At 34.2% G+C, this 27,653-nt stretch overlaps 1 protein-coding gene across 38 annotated transcripts in view; it reads right to left on the bottom strand.

Annotated features, from left to right (window-relative positions):
• Nucleotides 1-27,653, bottom strand: part of RIMS2 (regulating synaptic membrane exocytosis 2) — a 580,692-nt gene that overhangs the window by 462,702 nt on the left and 90,337 nt on the right. For all 38 annotated transcript variants that reach the window (XM_077846871.1, XM_077846876.1, XM_077846877.1 and 35 more), the window contains one exon: nt 9,069-9,279. In XM_077846871.1, coding sequence (XP_077702997.1) covers nt 9,069-9,279 — 211 coding nt within the window. The remainder of the gene's footprint in view (nt 1-9,068; nt 9,280-27,653) is intronic.

The following is a 27,653-nucleotide window of genomic DNA, read 5'->3' as shown; positions in this document are numbered from 1 at the left end:
AGCTTGCCTGCTCTACCTTATGAAAACAGTTTACTAAAATAGTGTTATGTAAATGACATGGGAGTGTCATGTAAATGTGGGATGGAATAAAAACCAAAGCTCAACACACAGTGTACTAGATATAGTAAAATAAGAGAATTAATGAAGCTTCTCAATTCCTTTTCAAAAATTTAAGCAGTAAATATATTTGGCTATATGAAAATACTTTTTAGGTACTTCAAGCATTACATGAGTTACCTAGTATTAATTGTAAAATTATAAAATGTCAAACCCCAGACCTTAGCAATCACAAACTGATTCTTTAATTTTATAGATTTTAAAACAGAAGCACCAAGACATGAAGTGACATGTCTTTTAAAAGTCACACAACACCAAGGCAGAAACAGAACTTGGTTCTTGTATTGTCTCAACTTATGCCATCATCTTCCTTTTAGTTAATCATTAAGTCATTAAAATCATTCATATAAATGATACTTAACGATTTGGTTATATAGTAGAAACATCTATATTATTTCACTCTTACCATATGATATATTGAATACAAATATGGCAATAAATTTTAAGGGACTTGCTTAAGGACCACATTGTTTTATAACCATTCTAAAGCTATAATTCATTTTGCTTTAAATCTGATAGTTTATAACAAAAAAAATCACATCTGTTACATTTGTAAATTAATACAGTTCTGAAAAATGTATATTATTTTCTTTCTCAAAATTAGATATCTTTTAAGCACATGGTTATCTATTTTTCCCACTAAAAAGCACAAGAAAGAAAAAATTAAGGTTGCTATGCTTTGAAGCTTAAAATAATCTTCATTGTAAATTACCTTTAATGCTCGTCCTATTAGAATCACCATCCTACCATTACAAAATAATTTCTTCCTTATAAAGTCATTATTTTTAAATCTGAACTAAATATATAAGCTTTAATTTACTAAGGGGGTATCATCATAAAAGGTTATAAATTAAAGTAACATTTCATAAAAACTTATTGTATTGGTACTTCCATATGTTCTGCACTACATTTATTCTCGCTGAATCATAAATGTACTTCAAAAGAGTTAATTAATTGTTAAGGATGGCTCCACATGAAAGAGCCTCAAAATTAAAACAAAAGTTCTTTATCTTGTTCTCATAGATTACTAAAACAATTTTAAAATAGCTTTATAATTAAATTTTAAGCTATAAAATATTTGTATTCTCATTACTCTACATCATAAAAATAGTCTGAACAAATCTCACTGAGTTTAATCCTTTGGGGCTATGATAAATCAAAAAGTGTATTCAGCATCTATTGAGAGCAAAAGCCTTCTTCTTTTACGTAAGGCAACCAAGCATACATAGGATGATCCAATTTAAAAAGAGAAATTGAATTCAATACTTTTTTCATTTAGAATATAAACAACATTTATACATATCATACATAGGAATGCTTCCTCAAATAGATTATGAATGAAAATGTAAAAAGCTAATAAAAGAAATCTAAAATTATCCTCAAGCTAAAATCTAGATTATTTTTTCTTATGTTTCATTCCCCTAATACTTCCCTCAGACATAAGAAAAAACATGAGAAAAGTGGAAAGTACTGCTTCTGGTTCCTTCTTTCTTCCATAAACCATCCACCAGGCTAATCTACAACATACAGAGTTCTATAATTGACAACAGTAAAACACTTTCAAGGAGTATTTTTCACTGTACTCAATTTACTGACTACAACTTTGCTCAGCATAAAGTGACCATGCATTAGAAACCAGAAAATATCTTCTCAAGCAAACTATAATCAGATGTCATTAGAGACTTCCACTTGTGGCCTAAATGGGGTAGCAAGAACAAGATTTCTCCAAGCTGCATGGAAAACAAATATGGGAAAAATATATGAAAGAAAAAAAACAGTTTTCAAGACACTGGACATGAGGCAAAAAAAGTACAAAGATAGCTAAAATATGGGAAACAAACAAGGTAAGTTCTACAATTGCCCCAGGTTACTGCTCTGAGAGACTTTCCAAGCAACAGAGCAGTACAGAGGAGCTGAAGTTCAGCTTGGCAAACATCCTCAGATGAAGAGAACAACTGAGAACAAACATTCTGAGGAGGCCAACACAGGTGCATTTCATAGGCCAACTTACAGAGAAGAGAAAACTGCATAGAGGAAGAACCCCAGAGGTCTGTAGGGAATCCCTTCAAGTATTCAGCGAGTAATGATGAGTGAGCATGCAAGTGAGAAAATACCCCAGAGAGGGAAAAAAGTCATCTGAAGAGTTAAAGAAAATAGTGGATGCTTCCACCAGCAAGACTAGAAAAACTCTTAATTCTCGTGTAATAAATGTACACAAAAATGATTAAAATACTCAGGAAAGCCTTGCAACAGTAGAAGAAAATAATTAGTACTAAACTGAGCACCACACCAGAACAAATTAACAACTATAAAAGAAATATGCAGAAGTATTAATATGTTTCCATGGAACTTAACTGCATCACTAAACAAAGCTATAGAAGAGTTATAGAAATACAAAAATATCCAGACTCGACAAGTAAAATTTACAGTGCTTGGCATCTAAGATACAGGCATTTAAAGAGTCAAGAAGCACAGAGCATAACAAGAATAATCGATCAAACCAACCAAAAACTGACAGAGATGTTGAAATTAGCAGAAGAGGACATCAAAACAGTTATTACAGAGCATGTACTCTACATGTACAAAAACTTAAGTAGATCATAGAAAATATTTTTGCAAGTCCAAAATTGAAATTCTAGACATAAAAACAATGTCTGAGACCAAAAAATAAAAAAAAAAAAAACACGAAATGGTATTAACAGCAGATGACATTGCACACACACACACACACACACACACACAAAGAGTAAACTCAAAAGCACAGCAATTAAACATACTTAAAATGAAAAGCAAAGAAAAAAAATTTGGTTTAATCAAAAGAACATAAGTGAGCTGTAGAACAACTTCAGGCAGCCTTATGTATGGGTAATGGGAGTTCTTGAAGGAAAAAGAAAGAAAAGCCCAATAAAAATATCTGAAGAAATGATGGCCAAAATTTTCCAAAACCCTACAAAAACTATAAACTCACAGATCCAAAAAGTTCAAAAAGGTTCAAAACACAAGAAACATGAAGAAAAATACACAAAGAAAATCATAATTTTCATATAACCAAGGATAAAAGAATTATCTTAAAAGCAATTAGACAGAGACATCTGGGAGGTGCAGTCAGTTTATCAACTGACTCTTGGTTTCAATTCAGGTCGTGATCTCAGGATGCTGAGATGGAACCCTGCAGTCAGCTCTGCAACTCAGCGCGGAGTCTGCTTAAGACTCTCTCTGCCCCTCCTATCCCACCCATGCTCATGCATGCTTTCTCTCTCTGACTCTAAAATAAATAAATAAATCTTTAAAAATGCAATCAGAAAAAAAGGACATATTATATACAGAAAGACAAAGATGAGAATGGTATAATCACATTTTTAATTGGAAACAGTGAAACAACATCTTTAAAAAACTGAAAAACAACCCTCAATGTAGAATTCTATACCTAGAAAAAAATGTTTAAGAAAAATAAGCAAAATTTTCAGCACAAAAAGTTGAAAGTATTCGTCAGCAGCAGACTCACACCACAATAAATATTGAAGGAAATATTTCAGGCAGATAAAATGTTACCATATAGAAATACAGATCTATGAGAAGAAATGAATAGTACCAGAAATGATAATGACACATTAATATGCAGTATTTCTCTTATTATTTAAAACTCCTTAAAAGATAAACTTTTTAAACAAAAAAGAGTAACAGCATCTTGTGGGATTATTTAAACTTTTTAAGCAAAAAAGAATAACAGCGTCTTGTGGGGTTATAAAATAAGTAAAAGTAAAATACATCACACTATAACATAAAATCCAAAGAGTAGAAATGGAAATGCATTATTGGAAGGTTCTTATACTTGGCAGGATATAAAATCAATGCACAGAAATAAGTGGTATTTCTATATGCTAACAATGAGACAGAAGAAAGAGAAATTAAGGAGTCAATCCCATTTACAATTGCACCCAAAACCATAAGATATCTAGGAATAAACCTTACCAAAGAGGCAAAAGATCTGTACTCAGAAAACTATAGAACACTTAAGAAAGAAATTGAGGAAGACACAAAGAAATGGAAAAACGTTCCATGCTCATGGATTGGAAGAACAAATGTTGTTAAAATGTCTATGCTACCTAGAGCAATCTATACAATCAATGCAATCTCTATCAAAATACCATCAACTTATTTCACAGAGTCGGAACAAATAATCCTAAAATTTGTATGGAACCAGAAAAGACCTCGAATACCAAAAGATTGTTGAAAAGGAAAACCAAAACTGGTGGCATCACAATTGTGGACTTCAAGCTCAATTACAAAGCTGTAATCATCAAAATAGTATGGTACTGGCACAAAAACAGACATATAAATCAGTGGAACAGAATAGAGAAGCCAGAAACGGACTCTCAACTCTGAAGTCAACTAATCTTCGACAAAATAGGTAGGAATATCCAATGGCAAAAAAGAAAGTCTCTTCAATAAATGGTGCTGGGAAAATTGGACAGCCATATGCAGAAGAATGAAACTGGACCATTTCCTTACACCATACACAAAAATAGACTCAAAATGGATGAAAGACCTAAATGTGAGACCTGAAACCATAAAAATCGTAGAGGGGAACACAGGCAGCAATCTTTTTGACCTTGGCTGCAGCAACTTCTTGCTGGACATGTCTCCAAAGGCAAGGAAAACAAGGGTAAAAATGAACTATTGGGACTTCATCAAGATAAAAAGCTTTTGCGGAGAAAAGGAAGCAGTTGACAAAACCAAAAGGCAAACTACAGAATGGGAAAAGATATTTGTAAATGACACATCAGATAAAGAGTGAATATCCAAAGTCTATAAAGAACTCATCAAACTCAACACCCAAAGAACAAATAATCCAGTCAAGAAATGGGCAGAAGACATGGACAAACATTTCTCCAAAGAAGACATACAAATGGCCAACAGACACATGAAAAAATGCTCAACATTACTTGGCATCAGGGAAAATATATCAAAACCACAATGAGATACCACCTCACACCAGTCAGAATGGCTAAAATTATTAAGTTAGGACGACAGATGTTGGCCAGGTTGCGGAGAAAGGGGAACCCTCGTACACTATTGGTGGGAATGTAAGCTGATGCACCCACTCTGGAAACAGTATGAGAGGTCCTCAAAAAGTCGAAAATAGAGCTACCCTATGACCCAGCAATTGCACTAGTAGGTATTTACCCCAAGATACAAATATAGTGATCTGAAGGGGCACCTGCACCCCAATGTTTATAGCAGCAATGTCCACTATAGCCAAACTATGGCAAGAGCCCAGATGTCCATGAACAGATGAATGGATAAAGAAGATGTGGTATAAATATACAATGGACTATTACTCAGCCATCAAAAAAATGAAATCTTGCCATTTGCAATGACGTGGATGGAACTAGAGGATCTTATGGTAAGCAAAATAAGTCAATCAGAGAAAGACAATTATCCTATGATCTCATTCATACGTGGAATTTAAGAAACAAAACAGAGAATCATAGGGGAAAAGAGGGAAAAAAAAACAAACAAGATGAAATCAGAGAGGGAAACCCACCATAAGAGACTCTTAATCATAGGAAACAAACTAAGGGTTGCTCAGTTTGGGGATAGGGTAACTGGGTGATGAACATTAAGGAGGACAAGTGACTAAATGAGCACGGGGAATTATATAAGACTAATGAATCACTGACCTCTACCTCTGAAATCAATAATATGTTATATTATTATATATAATGTCATATTAACTGAATTTAAATAATGTTTTTTTAAAAAGGAATATTCTTATACTACACGTAAAATGATATAGTATTGATTAAGGCTGATGATGATAATTTAAAGATGTATATCACAAATCCTGAAGCAATTAATAAAATGCCAAAACAAAGAACCAACAAAGCTATAAAACAGAGTCAACAAAGTTAATGAGTCAACAAAGGAGATAACCTGAATTATAACAAGTGCTTAAGTAATTCAAGAAGACTAAAAAAACCCAAAAATCAAAAAAAAAAAAAAATCAGATGGTACAAGTAGAAAAAAGCAAAATGATATAACCAAACAAACCATATCAAAAATTATATTAAATGTAAATTATCTAAGCACCCTAATTAAAAGGTAGAGATTGAGAGATTATGAGTTGAATAAGAAAGCAAGGCCCAATTATATGCTGCCCATAAGAAAAATACTTTAAATATGAAAACAAATTAGACTAAAGTAAAAGAAAACTGTAAACTATGTTAATATTCTCTATTAAAGAAAGAGTGGCTTTATTAAGATTTGACAAAGTGGATTTCAGAGCAAAGATTATTACCAGGAACAAAGGAAGTCATTAAGTGATTATAAAGGGGTCAATTAATTAATAGGACATAATAATCCTAAATGTTTATGCATTTAAAACAAAAATAAAAGATATAAAACAAAAGCAAAAATACAGAGAACTGCAAAAGGAAACAGACTAATTCAAATATAGTTGTATATTTCAATATCCCTCTCTTAATTGATAAAATAAGTAAGCAAAAGATCAAAAAGGATATACTAGACTTGAACTACTCTATTAACCAACTTGACTAAAAGGACATTTAAAAACACTTTACCAGGAAATTAAAGAATGTACATTCTTTTCAAGTACACACAGACATTTGCCAAAATAAACCATATTCTGGTCATAATATAAGTATGAATATGTTTCAAAGGATTCAAGGTATTCAGAGTATGCCTAGGACCACAACAGAATTAAATTAAAAATCATAAACATAGAGATCTCTGGAAACATACTTCTAAACTACTCATGGGTCAAAGAAGAAAAGGAAAACTTGAAAGTACTTTAAATTGAATGAAAATGAAAGACAATCTATCAGAATTTGGGGGATGTCATCAAAGAAATACTTAGGGGAAACTAACAGCACAAAATCCTATATTAGAAAAATAAGAGACATCTCAAAGCAAAGACCTCAGCTCCCACCGTAAGAAACCAGAAAAAGAGAAAATTAGCAGCAGAATTAAAGAAAATATAAATATCAAAGATGATATCAACAACTGAGAAAACTAATGAAACAAAAAACTAATTATTTGAGAAGATTGTTAAAACTGATAAATTTCTAGCCAAACTATGAAGGAAAAAAAAAAGAGAAAAGATACAAATTACCACCATCAGAAATGAAAGAGGTAGCATCACTACAGAATCTACAGATATTAAAGAATAATAATGGAATACTGTGAACAGGTTTATGCCAATAAATTTGACAATTTGTGAGGTTCTGGAGGAATTCCTTGAAAAACACGAAAGCTCATTCAAGAAAAAATAAATGACTTCAATAATTCTATGTCTATTTAAAAAATTGAAACTCTACTATAAAACCTTCCCAAAAAATAAAATAGCATGTCCAGATGGCTTCCCTGGTAAAATTTACAAAATATTAAAAAGAATACCAACCCCACTGAAACTTTTCTAAAACACTGAATAGAAGGAAATATTTCTCAATTCATTTTATCAGGCCAGCATTACTTGATACTCAAATCCAGGAAACACATTACAAGAAAAAGTTACAGACACTAATAACAGTCATGAAGCAAAAGTTGTAAACAAGACCTTAGTAAATCAAACCCATTATTACATAAAAGGGATAATCCATCACAAGTAGATGGGATTTGTCCCAAAAATATATAACTGGTTTAGCATTTCAAATCAACCAATGTAGTTCATTACTACATTAACAAGCAAAGAGAAAACATGATTAATTCAATAGATGAAGAAAAAGTATTTGACAATTTCCATCATATATCCCTGATATAAAAACAAATAAACAAACAAAACTCTCAGCAAATTAGGAATAGAAGGCATCTATGAAAAGCTGATAGCTAATGTAATACTTGATAGTGAAAGACTGAATGCTTCCTCCCTAAAAGCAAGAACAAAACAGGATGTGTGCTCTCACCACTTCTACTCAGAACTGTACTGGAGTTTCTTGCCAATGGAACTTGTCAAGGAAAAGAAAAATAATCAGGTAAACCAGGAGGAAACATTAGGGGAAAAAAATGGAAAAGTATTAATTCTAAGCAAAACAAAATGAGAAACAGGAAATAGTAAGAAAATGGAGGGAAATGAAATCACACAGGAGAACAAATCCCCATAATTATGTCTAAGTAATGTATATACAGACATCACCTTCTTATTTTAAAACAGCCTAAATAAAGAATTGAGTGATAAAATACGAGTGAGGAGATAAATGTAAATTCTAAAGAACTTACCCAGAAAAGTATACTTTAAAACTGTTTTTGCTTATTTCAACAAAGCATTCCTTGGGGAGCATTAACATAGTCCCTAAAGTGCATGGATAAACTACAAAAATCTAGTATAAGACATCTCCTTAAGATTTCTTCTTTAAATTCCACAGTCTAGTGTTTATTTCATTAATGTTAAAACAAAAATAAAGGGTAATGCAGTTTCAAAAACTATAAAACTATAAAACACTTTTAGACTCTTCTGGCTGGGAAAAGCCTCTTTCAAAAGGAAAGAAAACAGGGGCCAAAGGATGAGAAAGATGTACAAAGTTATAAAATTATATATAGTAATGGAAAAAGCAGTGTCACTGTTCTAACATTAATCAGTTGTGTGACTTTAAAAATGACCTTTAATCTCCCTGAATCTGAGTTTTCTGCATCTGTAAAATAAAACAATTAGACCAATTAATCTCTAAATTATCTTCATCATCTTTGAAAGTCTAAGATCCTATGATTCTAAACAAAATCATTAGCTAAAGGACATAAACAATGAGACAAATCTCTCTTTAACTGAAAGGAAAAATTAAAAACTTTTACCTAACATGAAGACACTAAAGGATTTTTGTTCATTAGTTAACATGAATATTAATTTCAGTTGTCTGCTTTATTTTATTCACAATTAGCTTAGCTATATTATAAGCTTAACTATAATAGAATTATATGTAATTTTCATTCTGTACCTTGTTCGAACGTAATGACACTCGACCTCCACAACGAGCACAGAACTTTGTTTGGCAATATGAACAGTTATGGCCACATCCATCAGCAAATTTTGTTTTGTGGCAAATACCACAGGTTGGGGCATCACCCTTCTGTTCTTGCTGCTGTTGTGATTCTTCTCCCATCTTCTTCACCTGCTCCTTGTACATTTCAAATTGCTGATGAAGTTTTCTGCAGAGAAAACAGGAAAGAAAAAATTAGTTTCCTGATGGCCTCAAAAAAATATTAATTATAACCATCTATATATAATTTTAAATCAAAAAAGTTCTTAAAATGGGAATAAAGAATAAAAATTTAATTTTCTGGTTATAGAATAACATTCTACATGGCACACAAGAGTGTTGCAACTAGTTCTGTCCTTTAATATACATGTAATATGAGAGGCAATTAATACATGCTAATAGAGATATCTTTGAGTTATAACTGTAAAATTTCTACCATTTATATTTTCAGTTATATGCCCCAAAATATTTAAAATATTATTTTTCAAAGGTTTAGCTTCAGAAATAGACTGAGCACATTTGACTTACACAGTGTAACCAAAACCTATGAACTTCAAATCATCAAGACAACTCTCAATTGGAGTGATGTTAAGAATCCAAACAGAGTGGAAAACACTGGATGAGTGCTCTCACTAATTGTTTAAATCTATTCAACAGTCTGGTTATTAGTTGGCTTTAAAAACATTATGAAATGTTAGGAGACTAGCAAAGAAGGCTGTGCAAATAAAAGTAAGGCCAATTTTTATCTTAAAAACAAAACGAAAAAATGAGAAAAAGAGATGTCTAGAAATACATATTATTTACTCTTTTTAAAAAAAATTATTTCTTTATGATAGTCACACAGAGAGAGAGAGAGAGAGGCAGAGACATAGGCAGAGGGAGAAGCAGGCTCCATGCACCGGGAGCCCGACATGGGATTCGATCCTGGGTCTCCAGGATCGCGCCTGGGCCAAAGGCAGGCGCTAAACCACTGCGCCACCCAGGGATCCCTATTTACTCTTTAAAAATAAATAGTGATAGGGGATCCCTGGGTGGCTCAGCGGTATAGCGCCTGCCTTCGGCCCAGGGCATGATCCTGGAGTCCCAGGATCGAGTCCCACAACGGGCTCCCTCCATGGAGCCTGCTTCTCCCTCTGCCTGTGTCTCTGCCTCTCTCTCTCTCTCTCTGTCTCTCATGAATAAATAAATAAAATCTTTAAAAATAATAATAATAAATAAATAGTGATAAAATTTCTCACTTCCATTATCTTCATAAAGGAAAATTTTAAATGTTTTAAAACTACAATTAACTCTACTTAGGACTTACAAAGCTGCAAATAATGTCACTGTCAATCTAAAAATGACAAAAAGCTAACTACTAATCTACAAAATCATAACTTTTCCTGAGCCCATCAGAGAGTTATGGATATAAGGCAAACAAATAATTTGAACTTCAAAGAGCAGCAAGCCCCTCCAAAGAGCAATTAAATACACTGTTTCACCTTTGGCAGAGCAGGAGAGAAGGAGAAAAAGAAGCCATCTTACAAGCTGGTAAGAGGAAATCAGTTAAAATTTCAACAGACTGTAAAAGGTCAAGTGTGGGCCAACATAACAGTTTGGAATAGCTAGGGGCCCAGACTCAAGGAAAGTTCACTTTCACTCATAAGCACTTCCTGCAAGCCTCTACTGGTTACTTCTGAGGAAGACTGGGAGTAGGGCATAAGAACAAATAACTCTTTGGGGGTACACATGTGCAAGTGTAAAAGAGGTACCTAGTGTCTGCTGGGCTACAGGCACAATTCCCCAGACTATCTCTCCTTAAAAAGCCAAAGCTATAAGCCACAGAGAGAAGGAAACTGTCATCCCCAGGAGAGAGGCAAAGATCCACTGCAACTAAGGAAAAGGTTAAAGGAAAAAATCCTCTACCTACAAAAAAAGGACGGGAAACCATCTTCAGCCAACATCCTATGCTCAAATCAAAGGTCTTGCATAACAAGGGGAGGGATGGAAACTCCTGTTCTAAACCTATTATAAATATAAGACAGATTTACTTCAATGGGGAGATGGGCCTAAGAACACTGAGCAAACTTCATTCATAAGGCCCAGATGGACAGGTCTTCAAAGCCTTCATCTTCAAAGATGAAGGGCAGGAAAACATAACCAAACACCCTGCCCCTGTCAAAAACCTAGAATCAAGAAATATGTATCAAGGGCAGCCCCGGTGGCTCAGCAGTTTAGCGCCACCTTCGGCCCAGGGCATGATCCTGGAGTCCCAGGATCGAGTCCCACGCCGGGCTCCCTGCATGGAGCCTGCTTCTCCCTCTGCCTGTGTCTCTGCCTCTCTCTCCTTCTGTGTCTCTCATGAATAAATAAATAAAATCTTAAAAAAAAAAAAAAGAAAGAAATACGTATCAAGAGTCTATTTCTGGGGAAGAGGCAGGAGCATATGGAGTGATGGTCCCTGTGGAATAAACAGATGGAATTGGCTGAAAGGGTAGCAAAACACTGAAAAAAATTTCTGATACTCCTGCATACATCCTAAACACAATGCAGCAGTAGCCCACTGGAGGAATTTGGAGAAATTTAAAGATTATGAGGCACTAAAGATAATGATGGCAACAATAAAATCCAAACCTATCTGAACTTCTGACCTGATGACGATTTAATTCCCAACACTAACAATCTGACACTAACACTATTATGCCCACTTTAAGGCATAAATATAATTCAAAACCATGAAACCCAGGGAAAAATAGCAAGGAATAAACAACCCATTGTCAAGAGATAAAATAATTAATATAATTAGATTTAGAGATGACAAGGATGATGGAATTACCAGGATTATCAGACTTAAAAATGATTATAATTATGTATTATATATAGTTATATATAATTACGTATCATAATTATTAAGATAAAAAATTTATATAAAAAGGGGGACAACAGGCATGAACATGGGATGTTCATAGAATAGGATACTGAAGCAGAAAGATGGAAAGCATAAGAGTCACATGAAAATACTGGAAATAGAAAACATGGCATCAGAGATGAAGAATTTCTTTGATGGGCTCATGGACAGGCTTGAAAACATAAAGGAAAATATCAGTAAACTTGAAATAAGTCAATGAAAAATATCCAAAGAAAAAAAGAGTTGGAGAAGGAAAGGAAAAAACAAACAGAGCATCCAAAGAGCTAAATTGATCTAATGTAAAACTGGAGTCCCAGAAGAAGGAGAAAAATATTTGAAAGGATAATGACCATGACTTTTCCAAAATTAATGAAGACCACTAAATCACAGACACATATACCTCAAAGAATCCTTTGTAGGACACACCTAGATTCATCATAGTCAAACTGCTAAAAACCAAAGAAAACTATGAAAGCAGCCAGAGAAAATGACACATTATATATAGAGAACCAATGATAAAAGTTACAGAAGATCATCTTTCAGAAACCATGGAAGCTAGAAGACTTTGGAGTAGCATCCATACAAAGTACTGACAGAAAAAAATCTGTCAACCCAAGATCCCATATGCAGTGGAATTATGCTTCAAAAAATAAAGGTAAAATAAAGACTTTTCAAGAAAAGACAGGTTGAAAGAATTTATTGTCAGAAGACATTAACCAAAGGAATTTAAAATAAGTTCTTTAGGCAGAAAGACTATGATATTCCTTGAAAGTATCATATAGAACCTGGAAAATATAAAAATAAATGCTAATATTAAAAATAAAAAAGTCTCAAATCAATTTCCAAAAAAAGAAGAGAAAGTTAAACCCAAAGAAAGCATAAAAAGAAATTTTTTAAATTATAGAAGAAATCAATGAAACCAAATGCTGTTTCTTAAAAAAAAAAAATCAATAAAATTAATAAACCTCTAGTCAAAATGATCAAGAGGAGAAAAAACGGAAGATAAAAATTACCTAGAGTAAGAATGATAGAAGGAAACATCACTACAGACTCCACAGTTAATCAAATAAAATGCAAAAGATTACAAGAGAAAACTATGGACAATTCCTTGCCCATAAATTCTATAACTTACATGAGAAATAGACTATAATAAAACAAACTACTTCCTTCAAAGACTAAAACCAGCTCACCTCACTTAAGAAGAAACAGATGGCCTGACAAGTCCCCTATGTATTAAATAAACTTAATTCCTAGTTTAAAACCTTTAAAAATAAAACTTCCGTTCTCATCGGCTTTATTAATGACTTCCACCAAACATTTAAGGAAGAAATAATGCCAATTTACATAATCTCTTCCAGAAATAGGAAATAAGGGAAAACTTCCTAACTGATTTCCTAAGGCCAGCATTACTATGATACCAAAACCATATAAAAATATAACAGAAAATTATAGACTAATATTCCTTATGGGAAGTAGAAAAATCCTCAACACAACATTATCAAATCCAAAAATATGTTAAAGAATAATACATCACAAACAGGTGTACCAGGTTTATCCTGGGAATGCAAGGTTGATGCCACATTCTAAATTCAAGCAATATTAGTCACCATATTAACAGACTAAAGGGAACAAAACATATGATTATATCAAAAGATACTAAGAAAGCACTTGACTCAGCAAACTAGAAACAAATAGAAACTTCCTGAATGCAATAAGGCTATCTACAAAAAAGTCTACAGCTAACATCATATTGTATTGTGAAAAATTTAATGCTTTCACCAGGAACAAAGCAAGGCGTTCTCTCTCACTACTCCTAATCAACATTGGACTGGAAATCCGAGCCAGTACATTAAAACAATAAAAAGCACAGAGATTGGGAAGGGGGAGAAAAAAATTGTGTGCAGATGTCATAATGGTCTATATATAAAATCCTAAAGAAACTTCAAAAAATCTCCTATAATAAATGTGATTTGGCAAGGTCACAAGCCACAAACTAAGTATATTCCCAAAACTTGTATTTTAAAATACTAGCATTGCATAATTGGAAATCAAAATTTTAAAAAGTAGTCTGCAATGACATTAAAAAACAAAAGAAGGAAAACAGGTATAAATTGAACAAAATACATATAGGCTTTTTATGGTGAAAACTATAAATTGCTGGAAAAAAAGAATCAAAGGAGATCTAAGTAACAGGAGAAATATGTTATATTCATCAATAAGAAAACACTATATTGGGACGCCTGGGGAGCTCAATGGTTGAGCATCTGCCTTTGGCTGATGATCCCGGAATCTTGGGGTCAAGTCCCACATCGGGCTCTCTGCATGGAGCCTGCTTCTCCCTATGCCTATGTCTCTACCTCTCTCTCTGTCTGTGTCTCTCGTGAATAAATAAATAAAATCTTAAAAAAAAAAAAAACACTATATTGTCAAGATATCAATTCTCTTCAAATTGATCTCTCAATTCAATGTTCTCTCAATCAAAAACTCAGTATGATTTTCCTTTTTTTTTTTTTTTTTTTTTGAAGAAATTGACAAGGTAGGGGGCACCTGAGTGACTCAGTGGTTGAGCATATGCCTTTGGCTCAGGTCATGATCCTGGGGTCCTGAGATCGAGTGCCACATTAGGCTCCTTGCAGGGAGCCTGCTTCCCCCTTTGCCTATGTCTCTGCCTCTCTCTGTGTCTCTCATGAATAAATGAACAAAATTTAAAAAAAAAATTGACAAGCTAACTCTAAAATTTATATAGAAAAGCAAAATTCCTACAATAGGCAAAATATTTTGAAAAACAAGTTTGCAGGACTCATACCACCTGATTTCAAGACTTACTATAAAAGCTACAGAATTAATCAAGTCAATACAGTATTAGCAAAGGACAAACACATACACCAGTGGAATAGAATAGAGTCCAAAATAGTCTAATACTTAAATGGTCATTAATTTTTTTCTAAAAAAAAAAAAAGGTGTCAAAGCAATTTAATGGAAAAAGAATAATATTAAAAAAAAAGAAAAAGAATAATCTTTAAAGCAATGAGAAATTCAAATGCAAAAAAAGTAATTGGAAACTCATGTGTTAAAAAATGAACCTCAACTCATACTTTACACTTTATACAAAAATTAATGCAACATATTACATAGCTGCAATCAACAGGTTACAGAACTAAATATAATGACTCAAACTATAAAACTTCTAGAAAAAAACACTGAGGCAAGTTGTGGCCCTGAGTTAAACAAAGACTTCTAAGATAGGCTAGGCAAATATTTCCTCAATTGGATGTAAAAAATGTTAACCAGAAAGCAGCCATAGGCAACATGTTAAATGAATGTGTGTGGCTGTGTTCCAACAAAACATTATTTATAAATATGAAATTTTAATTTCATGTAATTTTTATAGTCACCAAATGTTATCTTTAAAAAACTTTTTTCTATGATTTTAAAATATGAAAACTGTACTTAACTCATCACCTACACAAGAACAGCCAGTAGGCTATATTTTGGCCTGTAGACCATAGTTTGCCCACTTCTATATCATATGAGTTCATTTATATGACATTCTAGAAAAGGCAAAGTTATAAGAACAAAAAATCAGGCCACTGGTCACTGGGGATTGCAGCAGAGCAAGGGAATTTATTACAAATGGGCACAAGGAACTTTTTGGGGTGAAGGAAATGTTCTATGCCTCGCTTATGGTAGTAGACATACAAGAGTCTGTTTTTTTCAGAATTCGCTAATTCCTCACAGGAGTGAATTTTACCGTAAATAAATTACATCTCAAAAACTTTAACTTTAAAAAAAGTTAGTTTCAAAGTGCTAACCTAAAGTCAGTAGGTAAATTAAAAATAGAACTCAATGAATGAGTCCATTATATCTACATACACATAGTTCCTTTTTCACACCTTATATCAATACATTTAAATAGCTCTGCCAGTTTTATTAACTTTTCCTGTAACTTCAGGTAACACAATGTTTTTTGCCCTGATTATCTCCCAACAAAAGTGAAGTTCTGCTAAAACAAAACAAGCACCACTACAGGAGGGCAAATCCATAAAATGTGTACCAGATGGCCATGAGTTTAGGTGGACCATTGGATGAGCTCTGCATCAGAGCTTCTCCCATCATTTAGAATTATCTTCCCATGTGTGAGATATACTGTACATTTCTAATAATAACTGTTGATAAACTTAAAATCTCTGAATGGCTGAACCCGGCTGGGAGAAAGAAAAGGCAGGAAGAGGCAGGTTTGGTTTCAGTTCTAGAAGCACTGGAGTACTGGGCAAATTACCAGGGACAATGAAACAGAAAAGCAGTCTACTTATGTGAACTAAGCTGAAATACAGTGTCTTAAGGGAAGTGGAAGCCCTATTTCACACATGAGGAGAAGGCCCATCATATTAGTAGCAAAGTTAGTAATTATGTATCCCGAGGAACTATTGAAAGAACTATTTGAAACCCTCTTACAGAGAACTGTAGAAATCTCAGAGACTGTAGCATTAAGGCTGCAGGATGGGATCCAGTGGTCCCAACTGTGGGGAGAAGAGAGATAGAAGAAGATGCAATCCAGGAAGAACATGATGACAGTAATGTGAGGTAACAAGAGAAGATTTAGAGAGATTTTGTGTATGCATCCTTCTACTCCTATAAAATGAGAAACTACGATACATAGAAGTGGTGGTGTACAGGGGCACTTGTGTGGCTCAGTTGGTTTAAGTGTCTGACTCTTGGTTTCAGCTCAGGTCCTGATCTCCTTGTCATAGACTGAGCCCCCACATGGGGCTCTGCATTCAGTGCAGGGTCTGCTTCGGATTCTCTCTCCTTCTCCTCCTGCTTTCTCTCTTTCTCTCTCTCTTCTCTCTCTCTCTCTCTTTCTCTCTCTCCAATGAATAAATAAAATCTTAAAAAGAAAAAAGTAATGGTGTACATGCAGACTCAGGAGCTAAACAGGAGATTCAGATTCCTTGGCAAAAGCAGCATATCTCCCCTTCCCATTTATAAATAAACAAAACTCTACCTCTGCTTCCTCACCCCATTCTTCAACCAATCTAATCTAGTTTCAAGTCTATTTACTAATTCTCAAAAAGTTCATCAATGGTCTCCCTGTACCTAAAATTAGAGAACAAAATTTTTGCTCCTTATCTCAATGAGTTCTCAATAATATTTGAAATTACGTTCAACTATATTCACCGCCCCCTTGGCTTTCACAATGTTCTCCTCATTTTCCTGTATCTGTGTCTTTCATTTTCTTAGGAAAGGAGACTTTGAAGGTCAAGACTCAGGTCCTCGTCTCTTTTCATTCTATAGCATCTTCTTAGGCAGTCTTATCCCATATCCAAGGCTTCAATTTCTACCTACACATACATTAATTATGAATGTAAATGCTCAGCTCAGACTTTTCTGACCTTTAAAATTCAATTGCCTATTCTACATGTCTATTTCGAAGTCTCAATGCCACCTGAAATTCAGTATGTATAAAACTGAAATCATAATTTTCCTAGACAAACCAGATTCCCTCACAAGTGTTCCCTATTTCAGTAAATGGTGCTAACCATTCAATTATATGGCCTGAATCTAGATTTGTTCTGGGACTATCTCTCTCCCTCACATGCATAACATACCTATCACTAAATCCTTTCAAATTTACTTTCTACATGTGTCTTGAATGCTTCCACTGGTCTCCATATCGCCCATCAATACCATTGGCCTTGTTTCCACCCATGCCCACCTGGTCTCCTGGCTAGGGTCCTTACTCACCTCCATACTTCTCTCCCTCAATCTAGTCTGTACACTACAGGAAAAATTAGTATTCCTAAAAGACACTATTTAAAACACTCTACTGGCTTCTGATTGCTCTCAAATAAAAAGAAAAAGCTTCTTACGAAGACCTACAAAGCCCTGAATGTTCTGGCATATCTCCCCTAGTCAATCTCAGGTTTTGCACTGTTCCTCTACCCTCATCCTATTAATGCCATTCTGGCTTTCTTTCATCCTTTCGACGCATCATTGTGCATCTCACTACTGGTCTTTGCACTTCATACATGCTCTTGCCTCCACCTGAAACAGATTGCAATGCACACTTTTTACTGTCTTCATTCCACTTTTGTTAAACCTTAGGTATCCAGAACAGAATGGATCATAAGCTAGGTAGCACGTATCCATAATTGGCTCCCAGTTTAGTTAACTATTTTCCCTTCCCTAATGTGATTTCCCTTCCATCAGATAATCAGTCTTGTATTTTTAAATAAATGGCATTAGGCCATTTACTTATTTCTGCTTCTTGTATTTGTCACTCGACTTTACATGTTTATATTTAAATCTAAATTGATAAACTGTAGCCTAATGCATGTGGTGTTTATGGTGTATCAGGTAAATAAGTACTTTTATTATCCTTCCTACTTTTTTTTTTAATCCTTCCTACTTTTATTCCTATTCTTCAGAGAAACTCTTTTGCTCATGGTCACACAGATGGTAAGTCATTAAAGCCAGATCCAAATTCAGTGTTACTCCAGAATCCATGCTTTTAACCACTACAGTTTTTGCCTCTAGTACATCTATTTTAATGGATATATAATGTTCTATTTACATAAAACACATTCATCCATTATTTTAAGTTGGCCCTTAATAATTCATTACTATACAATATTTCTGTAATAATATATTTACAAACCCATATACAGGCATACCTCATTTTATTGTGCTTCACTTTACTGTACTTTGCAGATACCACCTATTTTATAAATTGAAGGTTTGTGGCAATTCTGCATCGAGCAAGTCAGCACCATTTCTCCAACAGCATTTGCTCACTTCATGTTTCAGTGTCCTTTTGGTAGTTCTCACAATATTTCAAAATTTTTCATTATTATATTATGCTGATCAGCAATCAATGATGATATAATATTTTTTAGCAATAAAGTATTAACTAAGCTATATACATTTTTTTAAGACTGAACACTACTGCACACTGTAGACTACAGTATAGCGTACACATAACTTTTGTATGTGTATGTACTTGGGAACCAAAAACTTCATTTGACTCACTTTATTTCCTCACTCACTTTATTGCAGTGGTCTGAAACTGAACCCACAGAATCTCTGAAGTAAGCCTGTATGGTTTTCTCTGTGATATATATGCAGGAATATATTACGCATCCTCAAGTTCACTAAATATTTCTAAAACTGCTTTCTCAAGGGGCGTAACCCATTAGCATCCCTGCAAGAAGGGTATGAAAGTTCAGTTTTTCTTGTCTGTGCCAGTGTGATATTATTTAACTTATAAAATTTTTGCAGCGCTAAGAGGTATGAATTGATTTGTTTTTCTATGTATCTTTTTTTCAGTTCAAGGTGTCTGACTTCTAATGAAGTTCAGCCCATTGGACTGCCCCTCCTATGAATTTTCTATTCATCTATCCTTTACCAATACTCTGTTAAATTTCCTGTATTTTCCTTGCTGATTTGCAGTAGTATTCTATACAGCCTAATGTTTTTTTGTTTGTTTGTATGTTTGTTTTAAAAGATTTTATTTATTCATTCATGAGAGACCCAGATAGCAGCAGGGACACAGGCAAAGGGAGAAACAAGCTCCCCGTGGGGAGCCTGATGAGGGACCCTGGGATCAGGCCCTGAGCTAAAGGTAGATGCTCAACCACTGAGCAACCCAGGTGCCCTATATAGCCTATATGTTAATCACTTATAAGTTACATAAAACAAATATCCTAGCCTGACAACTGATTGTCAATTTTGTACATGGTGTCCTTTGTTAAACAGAAATTTTTAATTTTGATGTAGTCAAACACATCAATTTCTCCCTTCATGGTTTGTGGTTTCAGTGGCTGGCTATAAAAAAGTTTTACTTATCGCTAAGTCACAAAAAAATTCTACAGTTTCTTCTAATAGCTTTATAATGTTGACTCTCACATTTAGGCTTTTAATCGATCTGAAGTTTATTTTTATATGTGATATGATGCAAGAATTTAATTTCAATCTTCTCCATATAGAGATTGCATTTTCCCAGCACCATTAAACAGTCCATCCTTTCTTCCACTTATTTGTGATGGCAATCTATCATACACTAAGTTCCCACTTGTGCATAGGTCCATTTACAGACTCTGTATTCTGTTTCATTGTGTTTTGTGTTTGTTCCTACTCCAGAACAACATTTTCAGAACCAAACTCCAAAACAATGAAAGGTCAAAAGATCTTAAATATGTAAATGTGAATATATCATTTTCCAATGGTGCAAATCAGGAATTGGCAAACTTTCTGTAAAGAGCCAGACATTTGAGTCCTGTGGGCCATAGGGCCTCTGTCAAAACTACTCAACTCTGCCCTTACGATGTAAAAGCAATCAGATAATACAAAAACAAGTAAATCTGACTGTTGCAATAAAAGTTTATTTACAGCAACAGGCATCGAGCAGGCAGGATTTGACCCACAGGCCACATTTTGTAGATCCTAGATATAGACAAAAGAATCAAAGATATATTTTAATTTAAAACTTCTATTACAGGGTGCCTAGGTGGCTCAGTCCGTTAAGCATCTGCCTTCAGCTCAGGTCATGATCCCAGGGTCCTGAGATCAAGCCCCAAATTGGGCTTTTGGTTCAGCCAGGAATCTGCTTCTCCCTTTCCCTCTGCCCCTTCTCCTGTTCCTGTTCTCTCTCTCTCTCAAATGAATAAAATCTTTAAAAAAATAAAATAAAAAGTAAAACTTTTATTACAAATAAATATTTTAAAAACATACGAGATACCAAATCAGAAATACTGCTTTTTTTTTTCATCTTATTTCATAAAGCCATTTTATCCAAATTTTTTTAAAACATTTTATTTCTAAGGATCTCTACAACCAATGTGGGGCTTGAACTTACAACCTCGAGATCAAGAGTCGCATGCTATACTGACCAAGCCAGCCAAGTGCCCCTATTTCATCCAAATTTTCATGTGTATTTTCTGCATCAATGTCTCCATCATCACTATAATAACTCAATGAACTCAGTGTTTTCCAAAGCAACTTTTCTTCACTTCTGAGTTATTTGAAAAAATGGAAATTTTCAATACAGTAGTTCCTGGAAATCCCATTATTTCTGATAATTTTATACCCAGTGACATGTTTTTGTTGCTGTGGTTTCTCATTCATCTCATAGGTATGTTTTCATGATCTTCACAAGCTAACCACTTACATTATCCCTTTTTTAAAGTAACCTTTTTTTTTTTTTCAAAGACTTAGTTATTTGGGGACGCCTGGGTGGCTCAGTGGTTGAGCGCCTGCCTTCCACTCAGGGCGTGATCATGGGGTACCAGGATCGGGCCCCACATCAGGCTCCTGGAGTCTGCTTCTCCCTCTGCCTATGTCTGCCTCTCTCTCTGTGTCTCTCATGAATAAATAAATAAAAATCTTAAAAAAAAAAAAAAAAGACTTAGTTATTTGATGGGGGGCCTGGGTAGCTCAGTTAGTGAAGCATCTGCCTTGGGCTCAGGTCATGATCTCAGGTCCTAGGATCAAGCCCACGTAGAACTTCCTGTTTGACAGAACTTCCTGCTTTCGGGAGAAGTCTGCTTCTCCCTCCTCCTCTGACCTCCACAACACCGCCCCCCCCCCCCCCGCTCCTTCTCACTCTCTCTTTTGCTCTCTCTGGGGTGGGTGGGGGGTGGGGCAGCAGGAGAAAGAGAGAGAGTATTAAACAGACTCCACACTGAATGCGGAGTCCGAGGTGGGACTCAATCTAATGCCTCTGAGATCAGGACCTGAGCCAAAACCAAGAATTGGAAACTTAAGGGACTGAGTCACCCAAGTGCTGCTAAAGTAATTTTAATTGTTCATTAAACAAGCAAAACAAAAGTTTTGTTTACTAAAATCGAACACTAGCCAGGAATTTCCAGACTGGCGCTGAATTTCTTTATCTCCCCTTTCCAAGGTTACTGTCAGGTAATCTCTAGAGGTATAGGTATGTTTGTTTGTGGTCCTTTCAGGATAATGTATCTTCACCAAGCAGTACTTTGTAATTCAAACTAAAGAAATCCTGGGCTTTTCATAATAAGATAGATGTTCTAACAACTCAAGATAAAGCAATTCCCTTTTACTAGAAGGATAATCTCAGGAAAAGAGTTTTAAAGGAATGCCACATATTCCCAAATATGTATTACTTGGGCTTTGCAACTCGTTTTGATATCTGGCAAAATGAATCCTCTTCTTTGCTCTTCTTTTTGAAAGTTGTTTTCCTATTTATAAATGTTTTTCTTCCATTTAAATATTTTAATCCTTTTATTCCATTCTCTTGAAAATCTTGGTAGGATTTATACTAAAATTGTATTACATTTATAAATTAGGTTTAGGAGACTTGACATCTTTACAGTGTTGTCTTTCCTCCTACTAACATGATGAGTCCATTTATTGCCAGTCTTCAAAAAACAGTGGCCAAGTGTATGGCTTTACAGATGAATTATTTAACTCAAGTTTTTCACTTTAATTTATAATCCATCCCCAAGGAGTCCATAGATAGACCCATTTTTCAATTTAATTGGCAAACTTACTGCATTATATTTTGCTTGCATTATTTCCTATGCACTTAAAAACATTATTTTGAGATGAGTCTCTGGATTCACCAGCTTGTCAAAGGCATCCATATAAAAAACAGATTAAAGGTCTGTATGAGATACTCTTGTGCTTTAACAAGTTGTTTCAGAAGAAAAATAAAAGCAAGTTCCCCAACAATTTCACGAAGCCAATGTAACCATGTACTTTCTACACTTGGCTTCTATGACTCTTCATTGTTCTCACTGCACTTCAACATCACTTCCTGGGAAGGTATTCCTTAGCTCTACAGTATCTTGCATTTCCACATTCCTCTTTTATTTGTATGTATTATTTGATTAATGCCTATCTATTTAGAAAATATAATCCATGAGGGTTGTCTGTTTCTGTTGTCCATTTTAATCCACTCACAGGCATGATGGCCCATAGCCAAATTCTCAGTAAATATTTACCAGATGTTTGAATTAATAGTGAATAAACAAGTGTGTACTGTGTGTGCACTATTTCACAAGTGATGAAGCAAAAATATAACATAAAGTTGAATATGAACCAATCCTGTCATCAGTAAAAAAGACATATGAACAAGTATAGACATGAGGTGAATATAAATAAGCTATGTATTTTAATACAAGGCAAAATGAAATATATACTAAATAAATAGGTAAGAAAAATGGTACCAGAATACAAAGAGTCATTAGTGAATGGTGTTGGCATGACTTCATAGAAGACTTCTAGGACTTCACAGAAGTCTTAGTTTTTAAATATCCTGCACATCCTGAACTTAGATGATATGCAAAATTGTGACAGGCAGAAAATGAAGAATGATTCAACCTGAAGTATGCAAAGCATGAAAACAGATGGAGAATTCAGGAAGTTAAAAGAAAAGAAGGGGAAGAGAAATAGAATAGAAGCTGAAGAGCCACCTTGGGGAATATATCCTGATTTCCTTGCTAAGAATCATTTCCTATACTATCTGGAATCCAACTTAGTTTGCCACATCACAAAGTACAAAAATCGGTAAGGCAAAGCTGAGAAATATGATAAAACTATCTCAAATAAATCAGATATTTGTAACCGCTGCACACACAAAAAAAAATCCCCACACTGAAACACTCTTACATTAAAATTTACATGAAGTTCTTTAGATAATATCAATTCTTTATCTTTAATATATACCTTTAATATAAATGACTTTGCTTCTGTGTTTCATGATGCGACCATAACCAATATATAAAAGGCAATGAAATTCAAAAAGTCTATTTCTTTAAAAAGAACAAAAACAAAAAAACTTTTATATAAATCACCAAATACAGAATCTTTGGAATTGAAATGACTTTTTCATTCACAAGATGAAATCATCTTAATGTTAGAAACTGAGATTTAAAATAAATAAAAGTATATTCATGGCTTATTACTAACATTAGGAAAAGATTCATCTTCAATATGTAGATACCCCTCTCTGATGCCAAGAGGAAAGTATATTTCACTGCTTCTCTGAAATTTGTTTCTTGAAGAAAAGTATTTAACAAATTCAATTCTGGGGGAAAAATGATAAATAGAAGAAACATTTTAAGATCATTATAAACATTTGACCTTCAACTTCTTTCTGCTGAACCAAAATAAAGTACTTCTTTGAAAAAGACATTAGGAAATGAAACATTTCTATGCACTGCTCCTGGGTAAAACACTATTTGCTCATCATTTAAAAAATAATAATAAAAGGAAAAAAGAAAACTGATCACATGATTCACATTTTTTACAACGCGTTCTAAGTTTATCACACTTAGTCCTAGATTGATGTGGATAACTATAAATCTTGTACTACTACATGATATAGTAGTAGCACAATGCTATTTACCTTGCTGGCAACCAAGATATCTGAATAATAACTCTAACATTTACACTAGAATAGTAATGTTCTTCTACAGTTCTCCAAGCATGTAGATGCTGTTCCATTGTAAATGCTGTTTCATCAACTAATTTTTTTTTCACTTAGTACCACTCTTTTTCAGCATTCAAGACCTAGTTCAGATTTCAGCAACCTGTCTGATCCCCACTACCAGGCAGAGCCAAACACTCACTCTTAGGTTACACTTCTAAACAATATATGATATTGTAATTATTCTTATGTATATTATCTGTCTCGGATCATTCATCTTTTGCCCAGCACTATGTCTGTGACACATACTAGGTTATTATTTGTGCCTTCTTTAAAACTGAGTTGAGGTACTTTAAATAAACAAGAAAAATTCGGTATTTCAAGGAAATCTATGGCAGGAAAAAAATAAAGATTTTTCTTTAAACATGGTCTTAGTCCTGATTTCACTTCCTATTAGCTGTATGGGACTGATGGAAAGTTATTTAGCCAGTGTCTGTGTCGTCAGGTGGGATTTTAACATAGACTTCAAAATTACCATGATGATTGAGGTAACATATGATGACAACCTAGCTCAAAGTTTCCCCATTCTCCCTTTATGTGTTCTTTATGTCTGGACTTGAAGTTGGTTGGCTCTTTTCTTTTCTTTTTTTTTTTTTTTTTTAAATGTTTGGGGAAAACTTTTTTTTTTTTTTTTTTTTTTTAGTGATAGTCACAGAAAGAGAGAGAGGCAGAGACACAGGCAGAGGGAGAAGCAGGCTCCATGCACCGGAAGCCCGATGTGGGATTCGATCCCGGGTCTCCAGGATCGCGCCCTGGGCCATTGGCAGGCGCCAAACCGCTGCACCACCCAGGGATCCCGGTTGGCTCTTTTCTTATAGAACAAGCATTTATTCCCTGTGTTCTACATTACCTGTAGTACAATGTTTTAGTATTGTCTGAGTGTCTATCCTTTTTATCTTTGAAGGAACTAAAATTATGTATCAGATTAATCAAATATAAAACTACATTTCTGTATTCTTATTCTTCTTAGCTATGATTATTATTCCAAGGTTTAAATTGAAGTGATATTTATAAAGCTTTTTCTTTAACAATCCAAATCTGTGAGACTCTAACCCTAAGGTAGGACTTGATTATTAACAAAACTGAACCATTCAAATAAATATCATTTTAACACTAATTTTCATCAGGGAATGAATTTGAAGTAGTGCTTTCTACAAGTTCATGGCATGCAGTTGGGGAACATTATCCTTAAGTGTAGTCACACACTTTTTTTAGAGTGCTTTTCAAACTGCAGAGTGCAACTCAACACTAGGCACAAATCAACTTAGCTGGCCAAGACTCAAAATTTTTTAATAAAATAGATCAGAGCATTAGAAAGAGTGCAAGTAAGCATTTCGTGCAAATCTTGCTTCTATTAATATTTGTATGTAGTATGTATATGCTTGGTTATAGTGCAAAATAGATTTCTTTTGGTGGATGGAAGTTTTAAAAAAGAAGTATAAAAGCAACTGCATTACTAATCAGCTAAGAGAAAGAATTAATGTCCTTTTTTGATAGGAGAATAAGCATACACCACATAGCTGGCCATCCCAAACCTTGGACTTCTACAAAGCTCCTTAAGTGACTATTCTAACTCTAATGTTTGTTAGAAAGTGCAAATCAGATCATATCATCCTATGTGCTGTTCCTCTCCTTGGAATGCCCTTTCTTGGCCAGATACAGAGCCACCAAAACATCAAACAGTAGGGCATACTCAAGAAACAGTACCTAAGCATTACCAATAAATAAATGGGAAACTAGAGACTAATGACCCTGAAATAATGATTAGTTTTATTACTTGAAAATATTTTAAAATAGCTTAAGGACCTCATTTTCACAAATAACTCCAAAATTCTCCTCCAGAGTAACAGGCAAAAAAAAAAAAAAAAAAAAAAAAAAAAAAAGACATCAGAATATATATAGCAGCACTATTCATAATAACCAAAAACTGGAAAAATTCCAATTGCATATCAACAGTAAAACAGACAAAGAAATTATAGTATATTCAGATACTAGAACAGGAAAATAAATGAAATACAACAACATGCAATCATTTAGATGAATCTCACAAATATTATGTTGAACAAAATAACACAGATCCAACAGAATACATACTACATGATTCTGTTTGTATAAAAATATATATATAATCTGTGGTACCAGATAAAACAATAAAGTTACCCCTTGGGGTGGGAAGTAATCTTCCCTGGATGGGACAGTGAGAAAGAGATAGGAGAGGGCTGATAAAGTTCTGTTTCTTGCTCTCAGTAATGGTTTCCACATATGTTCACTGTCTGTCAATTCAACGAGCTGCATATTGTCATTATGTGCACTTTTTGCTAGATATGTTATGTTTTAATAAAAATTTTACTAGGCAATAACCACTTTGCCACTTTTATCAATTTTTCTAAATGCATTTTCTGAACACGCAATCTATCATTCACAATTCTTATTTATCTCCTTCTTGAGCCAAAAGAAATTTATGGTGTTTCAAAGATACATGACTGATGTGGCCAATTTTAGACTAGATTGAAGAACATCTATGTTAGAACCTGGAAACACACCATTTGCAGGAACTGCTTCACTATCTCACAACTGCATGCCAAGTGCTTTGACCAGTTAAGCACCAATAAGAAGCATATAACTTACATGAAAACATCTTTATCTATATCATCCTCAATCCTCAGAAAAAGCAGAAGACCAAGTGGATTTTTTTTTTTAATTTTTATTTAGAGAGCACACACACATGCACGAGAGGCAAGTAAAGGGATAGAGGAAGAGGAAGAGAGAAAATCCCAAGCAGGTACTATGCCTGATGCGGAGCCCGAAGCAGATGATCTCGTGGCCCTGAGATCATGACCTGAGCCAAAATCAAAGTCAGACACTTAACCAATGAACCACCCAGTTGCTCCCCAATTGGAATTTTTAACGTAAAATCAAATTGACAATATTCTCAAGGACCTTTCAATTTCCATTGCCATTTGCCTTCAAAACCTTTTTAGGGTCCATCAGCTCTCCCTTATGACTTAATAATAGGCTGGCTATGCATTTAGAAATTTCATCTCTATAACCCTAGACTCAGCTCTATTGCAAGTTAACATGATTAAGTACAGCAAAAGAATCGTGAGATACACTCATTCTTATCATCAACAGGTATGGGCAGTCTCCAAAATATTCTTCTAAGGTAATCCCTATGACCTAAAATTTATAAATTTAGACT

This window comes from Canis aureus, chromosome 14, assembly GCF_053574225.1.
Source record: "Canis aureus isolate CA01 chromosome 14, VMU_Caureus_v.1.0, whole genome shotgun sequence".
NCBI lineage: Eukaryota > Metazoa > Chordata > Mammalia > Carnivora > Canidae > Canis > Canis aureus.
The sequence above is the reverse complement of the archived record's forward strand: the minus strand, read 5'-3'. Positions and strand labels throughout refer to the sequence as shown.